This window comes from Trachemys scripta, chromosome 6, assembly GCF_013100865.1.
Source record: "Trachemys scripta elegans isolate TJP31775 chromosome 6, CAS_Tse_1.0, whole genome shotgun sequence".
Lineage (NCBI taxonomy): Eukaryota > Metazoa > Chordata > Testudines > Emydidae > Trachemys > Trachemys scripta.
In genome coordinates this window covers 26,006,932-26,019,087 of record NC_048303.1, presented here as the reverse complement: position 1 = coordinate 26,019,087, position 12,156 = coordinate 26,006,932, and the positions used below count along the sequence as shown (strand labels likewise).

At 44.4% G+C, this 12,156-nt stretch overlaps 1 protein-coding gene across 1 annotated transcript in view; it reads left to right on the top strand.

Moving 5' to 3' along the window:
• The window catches only part of PLCXD3 (phosphatidylinositol specific phospholipase C X domain containing 3), a 94,215-nt gene extending 82,630 nt beyond the window's left edge, over nt 1–11,585 (top strand). Inside the window, exon 2 of the mRNA XM_034774935.1 lies at nt 10,873–11,585. Coding sequence (XP_034630826.1) covers nt 10,873–11,585 — 713 coding nt within the window. The remainder of the gene's footprint in view (nt 1–10,872) is intronic.
• Nucleotides 11,586–12,156: the final 571 nt, after the last annotated feature.

Here is a 12,156-nt window from a genome sequence, read left to right as displayed (position 1 = left end):
AAGGCTGTCATCCTGGGTCATATCTTAAATAGGGTTTTATGTGTATCTGTGTGAAGAAGGGAGGATAGTAACAAATCAATAGAGGCTTTAAGAGGAAAATTCTATCACATGACATTCTGCCCTTCAAGGCTGTCTTGTCAGTGGGAGCATCAGGGTTCTGAACAAGAATTATGATAGGAAGGCACTAGGATTGGTAAGATGCCATTTCTTATGCTCAGCAGAACAAAGCCACTTTGGGTCATCATAGCTTAATGCTACTCTCGAAGGTATAAGCTCAAAACGCAAGCACTGCTGATTGCCCCAAGAAGTATAACATGGGTGCTGATGATATTTTTGGCTTGGATGTGCTGGTGCTACAGTAAAACATACCCTAAATGGTTGCTGGCTCATGAATTTTATGCTTACCAGTGGATATCCTCCTTGCTATTTTTTCCCTGCCACAGACCAGTCATATTTTATATGCTATTCCTTGAACTAGGAGAAGAGAAAATAACTAATATGGTACTTTGCTGTGTGAGACTACTACTTAACCAGACTGTCAAATCTGATAAAGATTTTTTCCCCCTGATACATCTAAACAAGCAGCATTGAGCTTTAACAGAGAAAGGAAAAATAACAAGCTCAGGTTTGTTTGCTCTTCTCAAAAAGGATGCATGCCACAAGGTTCGCAAAGATTTGGGAAAGATCCTCATTAAAGGAGCTATGCTGATTTGTGCCTGCTGAGGATCTGGCCTCTTGTGGTTAATTTTGAAGGGGAGTTGTATTTGGGCCCCTAAATTCAGATCTGGGTAATCTGTAATGCATTGAAAAAAGTATTAAGGAATGTGATGCACTTTAATTTTCATATCAAACATTCAGTTAAATCTTCATATGCTGTGCTGAAATTTTGATATTTTAGGCTAGAAGGGGCCATTATGATCTCCTATCTGACCTTCATAACACAAGCGAAGGAATTTCACCCAGTTATTTCCTGTATCAAGCCCATGACTATTGGTTGACACTAGATCATCTTTTAGAAAGATAGACAATCCTAATTTAAAGGCTTCTGGTGAAGGAGAATCCACCACATCCATTGGTACAATAGAATCTCAGAGTTATGAACACCAGAGTTACAAACTGACCAGTCAACCACACACCTCATTTGGAACCAGAAGTATGCACTCAGGCCACGCATATGCGCGTGCACGCACCCACCCGCGTGCGCGCGCACACACACACACTCAAAGCAGTATTAAGTCAGTGTTCAGTTGTAGACTTTTGAAAGAACCACCATAACGTTTTGTTCAGAGTCACGAACAACCTCCATTTCCGAGGTGTTTGTAATTGAGGTTCTACTGTAAATTATTCCAATAGTTAACTACTCTGTGCTAGAAATTTGAGCATTGTTTCTAATCTGAATTTCTCTAGCTTCAGCTTGCAGTCCTTCATGGAAAATCTACTTGTCTTTTACAAGTGTGGGGCACTTTTCAGTGGCATAAATATGCGTTAGAAGCCTAATTCCCAGAGGAGTTTATCTTGTTCCCTCATAAGGAGCACCTGCTTTGTTAATGTACTAGCACAGCATGCAATCTCTAATGAGCTGATTCAACATGCCGATTAGTCAGTTCCACATTGATTCTGTGTTAAGGCCTAATCCTGCTGTCCTTGGTCAGTTAACTGACGTTAAAGGACATTCGCCTGAGTAAAGAATGTAGAATAGGGTTCTTAATGTGGAGCCCACATTTGGTGAAATTACCATTCTGTGCTGAAGCACCCAACAAGGGCTTGCCTCTGAAATAATCTCCCATCATGCTTTCATTTATCTGTACAAGTTCTAAACTGAAATCTGTCTGGGGGTGGTGGGTTGACTGGGAAGAGGTGGGAGGGTATGTACACTCAGTGATGTCTTTTTAACTTTGTAAAATTTCATAGAAAACACTGCAACACTTCCTCCTACACAAATAATTACAAGAGACTAACAAAATTATCAAAGGAGAAGGGGAAACCTGCTGTTAGGAGGGCTGTATGTGGTTATATTGCCTTTTTTTAAAAAACTGCCTCAGCAGTTGGCTCATGAAACCCATAGTTGTAGCACGTGCACCCTATTTGGAGAGTTATAAATACAAAGGAGAATCTCAGCTTGCTCTCTTTTATTTATTAACTTGTTTAAAAAGGAAGTTTCTAGCCCTCTTCCTTACAAAGGTAACCCTGAAAATGTGATATAAGCTGATTTAGGGTTCAAGGAAACAAGTAACTGAACTTTGCTTCTGCAGTAGGAATTGGGACAGACCTAAAGACACTCCTCCCAATCTGTCTGTTTTGCATGCATGCACCCACACACTTTTTAGGTAAATTAAGTGTAAATTAAGCAGCGAACCGCGACCACTGGGAGCCGCGATCAGCCGAACCTGCGGACGTGGCGGGTAAACAAACCAGCCCGGCCCACAAAGGGCGGCGGAACAAGTTTGGGAACCACTGGTCTAACCTGTTCTCAAAAACCTCCAGTGACGTAGATTCCACAGCCTCTCTAAGAAGTTTGTTCCACTGCTTAACTGCCCTTACAGTTAGGGAGATTTTCCTAATGTCCAATCTAAACTTCCCTTGCTGCAATTTAAGCCCATTGCTTTTTGTCCTATCCTCAGAGGTTAATGAGAACAATGTTTCACCATCCTCCCTGTAACAGGCTTTTATGTACTTGAAAACTGTTACCATGTCCCCCCTCAGTCTTCTGTTCTCCAGACTAAACAAACCCAATTTTTTCAATCATGGGTCATGCTCTTCTTGCCACCGTTACTTAGCCTCTCGCCTAAAGTGGGCGGGGGCTGAGGCTAGGGTGGGCCTGCCACCTGCCCGGGACTCGGCATGACTTGGGCCAGTGCTGGGGCTGCCCATCCAGCCCGGGGCTAGGATGGGGCAGCTGGGACTTGAGCTGGCTGGGGCAGGGCTCCTCCAGCCATGGTGGGGAGCTCAGGGGCTCCGGCAGGGGAGGGGCGGGGCCTGGGGTGAAAGGGGCAGGGCCAAGGCTAGGGGTGAGCTTCCCCAAATGGGGGGTTCACACATCACCCATGGGGAGACCCTATCCTGGGAAGCAGTGACACTGAAAAGATTTGGGGGTTATGGTGTCAGAAAATGCGTCAGACCTGTGTATCCTACTTGTGCCTTGCTATGGCTTGTGAATCTTGAGAACATTACTGAGGATGTGATGGAGTCTGTCACTGCTTTGAAGAAGTATTTCATTTCAGGATAACTATTGTAGGAGGCAGTCACTAGACCCCCATTAAGCAAGAGGATCTAAGCATTTGCCGAGGGGCAGTGATGGGGGAGAGACATACCAAAGTCCATTTATGCTTGCCCTTTTTATGGATGACGGGACAATGCTGGGAGCCAGGAAACAGTAGGTTGGCAATATTTCAGTAAAACTCTAGGGAACTAAAGAAACAACTTCTAAACTGAAATACATTCTCCCTTAGGGTCCTTTTTCCACCATTGAGTCCAATTATTTTTTAAATGGGGGAGTATAGTCCTCCAGGGATTCTATAAATATGTTGATAACTAGGCTGCATATTCCCAGTTGTCCTGTTAAAAGAATTCACTATAGAAAGCTAAGACCGTTTCCTTAATGAAAGTACCAGAAGCTTTTTGCCTGCAAGCTAGATGTTACTGTACACTCCACTCTTGAATATCTAAATAATGCTTGACTACCTGTAAGTACATCAAAGCTTAATGTCTTAGTGGTTGAAATTGACCACTTTATTTTTTTAACTGTGCATGCTGCAGACTCTTTAAGCATCATTTGCAATTACTTCTAAAGCTGAGAGGCCAGCAACAAAAACATACACAGGGTGACTGCATGCTAAAAAGGAGTTTGGCTGAGTGGAAATCCAGTGAGTAAGCATTTTATTTTTCAAGTTTCTTTCTGACTAGCTATTTTGGAATGAGAATTATGAAAACATGTTACCACTGCTGAGTACATAAAATTGGAGTGACTGATTAAGAGCTGTAAATGTAGGAACGGAAGCCAATCCTTGACGAGACTGATTGCGGGGGAACTGAGTGATTGTAGTGAAAAAAGGTATAAAAAGTTGGCAGAACAGTGAGAAGCTGTGTGTGTGTGTGTGAGAGAGAGAGAGAGAGAGATGGAAATAGGGTGAGTCAATATAAAAAAAGAGTTTGTTCTGAGTGAAAGATAAAGAGTGAGTGTCAGATCTTCTCCTTTGCAACTTAAAAAGCCTACCAGTGAGCCCTGCACTGACCTGCTGCCACTCCATCACCTAACCCTTCTTGGAGGCAGCCTGTGGCAGAATATATGTTGCAGGAAAATTCGATATGGTCTAATGGATATGATAGTGGGCTAACAATAGGATGTGGTTTCTGTTCCTGGGTCTCCTGCTGTGTGACTCTGGGCAAGTCACTTTGCTTCTCTGCCTCCCGCCCGCCGTCCATCTTGTCGGTTTAAATTGTAAGCTCTTTGTAGCAGAGATTCTCTTGCTAGCTGTTACTTACCTATATAATGGGGCTCAATATCGGTTGGGGCCTCTAGGCACTATTGTGATACAAATTATAAGGGTGCAGATCAGCAGTCTTCCATGTGCAGGAAGTTGTCTTCAGGGCTCTTGCAGTTACTAATCTAACTACATGAACATAATACATCCCAAAGGTCTTGAAAGGAAATTGGAGCGTCTCAGAGAACCTGTAGCAAGCCTGGGATTCCTGGTCCTTAAAGTGCAGTTGAAGAATAGGTGACTAGTCCAAGACCACACAGCAAGTCAGTGATAGAACAAGGATTAGAACTCAGGGAATGGCAGGTTTCCAGTCCTGTGCTCTGTCCATTGAACTGTGTTTCCACATTCTGCCTCCGGGAATCCAAATATACTTCCTTGAAGCATGGGACACTAAAGGGGAGGATGAGTAAGACAGAGAAAGATTGTATTTTTAAATCTATCATTGTTTCAACTAATGTACCCCAGAGAAACCTTACTTCAGAAATGGCATCCTTCCTTCAGTTATGGAAGCCAGTGTCACAGTTGATAGAACACTGACAGACAATTGTCCCTAAAAACCCACTTTCTAGTGGAAGGAGGGGGAGGCGGATTCCTCACCCACCTAGGTAAGCTCTACAATAGAACGGAACCCAGTTTGCTATATAATAAAGGTGATGGTTGTAAGAGATCCTCTCATCATCAGGAATATTGACAATTAGATGTGATGGCACGAGGACCATAAAATAACTTTTCTACCAGGTGCAAAGATGTTGGAATCTCAAAGTCATATGAGTAGATTTGTAAAGGTAACAGGCCAAGATGAAGACAGAGAAATTTTGATGTTGACAAGTGCATGATAAATCATATTGGAAGGAACTGTTCAAATTACTTATACCTATGGATATTATGAGTCAGTTATAATCTCCAACTAGGAAGAATTTTTATATCATCATGGTCAGCTCCAGATATGATCACATCTGTTCAATACATAGTGTCAATCAGCAAACCAAACAGTAGTTTGATTTCATTTGTCTTTGGATACCTTTTAATGAATTCCTCCTGTCCAAACTGCACAACATGACATAATGTCTCAAAACTTATGGCACTCTCCTCTCCTGTTGTCCCTGCCCCCAAAAGTCCCAACTCACTGGACTCCGGCCTGTGCATAAAGATACTAAAATTACAAAAATTACTTTTCTAAATTTCCCTGGCTGAAAATATTCAGAAGCTTGCCAGACGTTAAATGAATCTCCCCCTCCTCCTCTGTATTGTCTGTGGTTACTTTACAAAAGTTAAATTGTGTATATTGACAAGCTTAGTCCTGTGCGATGAGACTTTTGTGCTGTTCCTCTTGACTCTAGTAATTTAAATAATGACTGTTTTATACTGACCAATAATGACTGTTTTATACTAAAGAAGTATGGATTGGATGAATGAACTATAAGGTGGATTAAAAACCTGGCTAGATTGTTGGGCTCAACAGGTAGTGATCAACAGCTCGATGTCTAGTTGGCAGCTGGTATCAAGTGGAGTGCCCCAGGGTTCAGTCCTGGGGTCGGTTTTGTTCAACATCTTTATTACTGATCTGGATGATGGGATTAATTGCAGCCTCAGTAAATTCGCAGATGACACTGAGCTGGGGGGAGAGGTAGATACGCTGGAGGGTAGGGATAGGGTCCAGAGTGATCTAGACAAATTGGAGGATTGGGCCAAAAGAAATCTGATGGGGGTTCAACAAGGACAAGTGCAGAGTCCTGCACTTAGGAAGGAAGACTCCCATGCACCGCTACAGGCTGGGGACTGACTGGCTAAGCAGAAAAGGTCCTGGGGATTACAGTGGACGAGAAGCTGGATAAGAGTCAGCAGTGTGCCCTTGTTGCCAAGAAGGACAACGGCATATTGGGCTGTATTAGTAGGAGCATTGCCAGCAGATCGAGGCAAGTGATTATTCCCCTCTATTCGGCACTGGTGAGGCCACACCTGGAGTACTGTGTCCAGTTTTGGTCCCCCCACTACAGAAGGGATGTGGACAAATTGGAGAGAGTCCAGCGGGGGGCAGCAAAACAATTAGGGGGCCGGGGCACATAACTTACAAGGAGAAGCTGAGGGAACTGGGGTTATTTAGTCTGAAGAAGAGAAGACTGAGGGGGGATTTGATAGCAGCCTTCAACTACCTGAAAGGGGGTTCCGAAGAGGATGGAGCTAAGCTGGTCTCAGTGGAGGTAGATGACAGAACAAGAAGCAGTGGTCTCAAGTTGCAGTGGGGGTGGTCTAGGTTGGACATTAGGAAACACTATTTCACTAGGAGGGTGGTGAAACACTGGAATGGGTTTCCTCAGGTGGTGGTGGAATCTCCATCCTTAGAGGTTTTTAAGGCCCGGATTGACAAAGCCCTGGCTGGGATGATTTAGTTGGCGTTGGTCTTGCTTTGAGCAGGGGGCTGGAATAGATGACCTCCTGAGGTCTCTTGTAACCCTAATATTCTATAATTCCATGACCAGGTGTATTTTGGGAGTTGTATGCCTTCCTCTGAAACATCAGGCTACTGGAGGCAACCTAGCAGACTAACTAGACCAGTGGTTTTCAAACTGTGGGTTGCGGAATGTAAGGCACTGGGTTGTGGCGGCTCTGGTCAGCATCACCGACCAGGCTGTTAAGAGTCCCGTCAGTGGTGCTGCCTAGCTAAGGCAGGCTAGTCCGTACTTATCCCAACACTGCGCTGCGACCCAGAAGTGGCCAGTAGCAGGTCCGGCTCTTATGTGGGGGAGGGCATGGGGCTCCACGCACCGACTCCGCACTCCCATTGGCCAGTTCCTGGCCAATGGGAGCCTGGGGGGGGCAGTGCCTGTGGGCAAGAGCCACATGGAGCTGCTTGCGCACCTTCGCCTAGGAGCTGGACTTGCTGCTGGCCACTTCTGGGGTGCAGCGTGGTCTGTGGTCCCAGGACAGGCTGGAAGCCTGCCTTAGCACTCCTGCTGCGCCGCTGATCAGGAGCCGCTGATCAGGAGCCACCCGAGGTAAGTCCGCGGCCCAACCCTGTGCCCCAATCCCCTGCCTCAAGCCTGAGCCCCCCCCAAAACCAGAGCTCCTTCTTGCACCCCAAGCCCCTCATCCCTGCCCTCCCCCAGAGCCTGCAACCCCAGCCCAGAGCCCTGACCCCCTCCCACACCCTGAACCCCTCATTCCCGGCCCCACCCCGCAGCCCTCTGCCCCAGCCCTGAGCCCCTCCCACACTCGGAGCCCCTCATCCCCACTACACTAGGTCGCGGGCATCAACAATTTTCTTCAACTGGGTCGCCAGAAAAAAAGTTTGAAAACCACTGAACTAGACCATTGGTCTGTTCCTAACTTCCCACAATTTGGGGGCTTAATCCTGCAATCAGCTGCTACTGTAGATATCCTTACTTCCATACAGAATCCTACTGAAATCAAAGGGACTTTTTTTTAGATTAAGGATATACATGGTAGTAAATGTTCACATGATCCATTCCAGGATAGTATCAATAACCTAAGCCTAGTCTTAAACAAGAGGTTTGCTTTGATCTCTCTCTGCTAACCTGAGCAGAACCTTTAATGTCATTCCATTTATTTTTCCTGTAATATGTTGAAACACGAGTCACTGCTCAAATTGGTGGTACCCATTTGATTTAGCATTAAAATTCTGTATGCAGATCTAGTCTATTAGGCTATCTCTGTGTAACCACATACATCTCTATGATCTAACCAGCTGTGCAAGGAATATGGTATCAAGGCACTTGTCAGAAAAAAGTTAATCACAGCTCACAATTTATTTAAAATAAAATTCAGTTGAAGGAGGCAGTTAAGATAATAAGGAAAAACAATGGGACTTTCAAGGAGTTGTTTAGTAGGGGTGGTTTTAATAATGGATGAGGGTATTTTTTGGAATAAACAAAGATGAATTCAACCAAAGCTTGAGATGGGCAGTAATGACTTTCTTTTTTTCATGTAAAGAAGAAAACATTTCATCTGTCATTGCAATGTGTAAGGTTCATCATGGTTTAGCTAATGTGGTATCCAGAAATGAGCAGATTGGGGGACTTCTTTAACCTTGATATGTTGTTTGCCACAGCTTTTGTGCTTTCAAAGTCATTGACACTTAGGTGCTGATGAAAATCCCACCCTTGATGCTAGGAATTTGAATTACTTAGAGCCTAGTTTTATGTTCCTAAAAGCTCCTGAGGGTTACATCTGGCCACCTACAGAGGTCCCCTTCCTCAATACCTTCTGGGTTTTTTGTTTTGTTTTGTATCTCTTTCCTCTGAAACATGAAAGATAGCCACAGCTGGAGATGGGACATTGAATGGGGAGGTCCAGAGGTGGCATTGAGCATTCTCTCTCTCTCTCAGGTGGTTGGCTGGCTGGTTCTTGCTCATATGTCCAGGATTTAACTGATCACCATGTGCGGGGTCAGGAAGGAATTTTCCCCTAGGTCAGATTGGCAGTGACCTTTGGGGATTTTTCAGTTTCATCTGGGAGGGAGTTTGGGTGCTGGAGGGGGCTCAGGGATGGGGCAGGGGGTTGGGATGTGGGAGGGGGTGCAGGGAGCAGGCTCTGGGCAGCGCTTACCTTGGGGGGGCTCCCCGGAAGTGGCAACATCTCCATAGGTGTAGGGGCAGCCAGGAGGCTCTGCGCGATGCACACTGCTTCCACCCACAGGTGCCGCCCCTGCAGCTCCCTGGCCAATGGGAGCTGCAGAGTTGGCGCATAGGGCGGGGTCAGTGTGCGCGGAGCCCTCCTGGCCATTCCTCCGCCTAGGAGCCTGAGGGAGGAGGAATGCTGCGTGGTTGGGGAAGAGGCGGGGCCAGGGCGGGGATTTGGGGAGGGAGCCAATGGGGGAAGGAGGGGGCGGAGCCGGGGTGTGTGGAGGGGGGGGCAAGAGTCCCTCCGGGAGGGCAAAATTTCTTGTTTGTCCACTGTCCCGACCAAACATCGGTCGGGACACAGTACAAAGAAGCAAATATCGGGACAGTCCCGATAAAATCGGGACGTCTGGTCACCCTACTTACAGGTCAGGCAGTTCCATGACATATGTGCTCTGCCATCTGTCCTTCATCTGAATTGCGGATTCTAGTTTGCACCTTTGCCTACATGCCGTCTGAGGGGTCTTAAGGGATGACATGCAGACATCCTTGTTTACACCTCCTTTATTATTTCTAAAGAGCTAGCCTGTGGATGTTTCTCAGACCCACAACATGTTTGAGTTACAAACTCAGAGCAAAATTTCATAACTCCACACACAGCGTCTATATACACATTGTAACAAGATGATCATATTTAGCAGATTACAACTTTTCCAGTGATACCTCACAAGGCATACTTTATACAATATTTCACAATTTTGTAACAGTGGTGACCATATTAGTGTAGACTGTCACCTTTCCCTTTAGACTGCATCACAGTACTTAAGGATGAAAAAGACCTATTAGATCACGTGCTTCTCCTTGCAATGCAAGATCTATAGTCCCCTTATAGAAAACCTATTAGACATTAACACCCTTAACTGTAGTTGCAATTTTCATACAAAGTGGCTGCAGACTACACAAAATAAGTGAATATTGCAAGATAAAGACAAATCCTTGAAACTAAGGAAAATGTGCAGTGCAAAGTGGAGGTGTTGTTGACCTTTTTTGGTAGTACAAATTTTAAAAAATGTGCAATGCAATTAACCTCAGATCACCAAAAGATACCCTACAATTCATCCTTGTTCAAAGTACACAATGAACCTCCTCATTCGAAGTAATGGAATACAGAGTCTGCATCAGCTATAACTATTAAACTATCATTCTTACACTGTTTCTCCCATGAGTGCAAAGATTTGGGATATAATTTTCAGAAGTAACTGGTTTAGGATCCTGATTGAAAGTCAGTGGGACTTAGGTGTTTTTGAAAATGGTATCTATGCTCCTAAGTCACTTAAGGGCTATTGAAAACTTTCGCTTTTGTAAAATTTCAAGGATATGTATTTTTGCTCATCACAAAGGTCCTGGTCCAGCTAACCATTAGTCATGTGAACATACTGATTGGGCCTAATTCTCTTCTCATTTACATAGGTATTACACACTTCTGCAAGTTGACTGACTTATGGAGTTACTCCTGACTTACACTAATAATCAGGCCCATTGACTTCAGTAGTACTAAGGGCATAAGTAAGGGGTACTAATGAAAGTAATACACATTTCATTTAGCTCCCCTAAATTCATTCACTTTCAACACATGTGAATATTGATTCCATGAAAATAATGTATGGGGTGGGATGGGGGTGGGAAGGTTGGTAGGAAAAGGCCAATTTTAGAGTATCTGTGTGCTGACCAGAATTAGATTATCCTGAAAGAGGAGTATTTATAACTTTGTGTATGAATGCAACATTGATTTTTCTTTGTTATATTTGTAGGGTCTCACGACTCCTTTAGCTTCTACATCGACGAAGCCTCTCCAGTTGGACCTGAACAACCAGAAACTGTCCAGAATTTTGTCTCCGTATTTGGGACTGTGGCTAAAAAGTTGATGAGAAAGTGGTTGGCAACACAGACGATGAACTTTACTAGCCAGCTGGGTGCAGGTATACGATATTTTGATCTCAGAATTTCCACCAAACCCAGAGATCCTGACAATGAACTTTACTTTGCTCATGGTTTATTCAGTGCCAAAGTCAATGAGGGCCTTGAAGAGATCAATGCATTTCTGACTGACCACCATAAAGAAGTGGTCTTCTTGGACTTCAATCATTTCTATGGGATGCAGAAATATCATCATGAGAATCTGGTCCAAATGCTCAAAGGCACCTTTGGAAATAAAATGTGCCCTGCTATATTTGCCCAAGAAGTAAGTCTCCAGTACCTGTGGGAGAAGGATTACCAAGTGTTGGTATTTTATCACAGTCCAGTCGCTCTTGAGGTACCATTTCTTTGGCCAGGGCAGATGATGCCAGCTCCTTGGGCAAACACAACAGACCCAGAAAAACTGATTCAGTTTCTTCAGGCATCAATCATTGAGAGAAGAAAGAAGGGCTCCTTTTTTATATCTCAAGTGGTGCTGACCCCCAAAGCTAGTACTGTGGTTAAGGGTGTTACTAGTGGACTCAGAGAAACAATCACAGAAAGGTAAGTGTCTGGAAGGCACTGTGTGTTCAGATTGATTGTGTTCTATGTGTCATTAACTCTGTTTTTATCGCTCCTATTATGGAAGATTTAGCAGATGCATTTCTTTTTTCTCTGCTATGATGGGTTAGGGTCAAAGTTCAAAGATGATCTTCAAGCATTTAAAGGAAACAACAATGAAAGATAAGTGCTTTTACCTGGAAAGAGAATTCGCACTAAAGCGTAAACAAAGTCCTGATTCTTTCTGGATACTTCCCCCCCCCCCCCCCACATTTTGTTTCTTACCTTTTAACACTGCAAATATTTATTCAGAAAATGTGCTTTTTAGATCTGGGCAAATCTATGCAATCACTGAACCCAGCCTGGCTCTTGGCACTAGTTCTAGGTACAGGAGAAAGAGATATCAATTAGTGTCTCTAACAAAGCCGGACAGTGCAAAATTTTCTTCCTTACAAACCTTCACACACCCAGTGGACAGACATAGGACGGAGCCATGCATCCTTCTTTATTTAACTTCACACATCATATCAAATGTGGGTGGACTCTTTAGAGTCTATTTCCTTCCCAAACACTCAGGC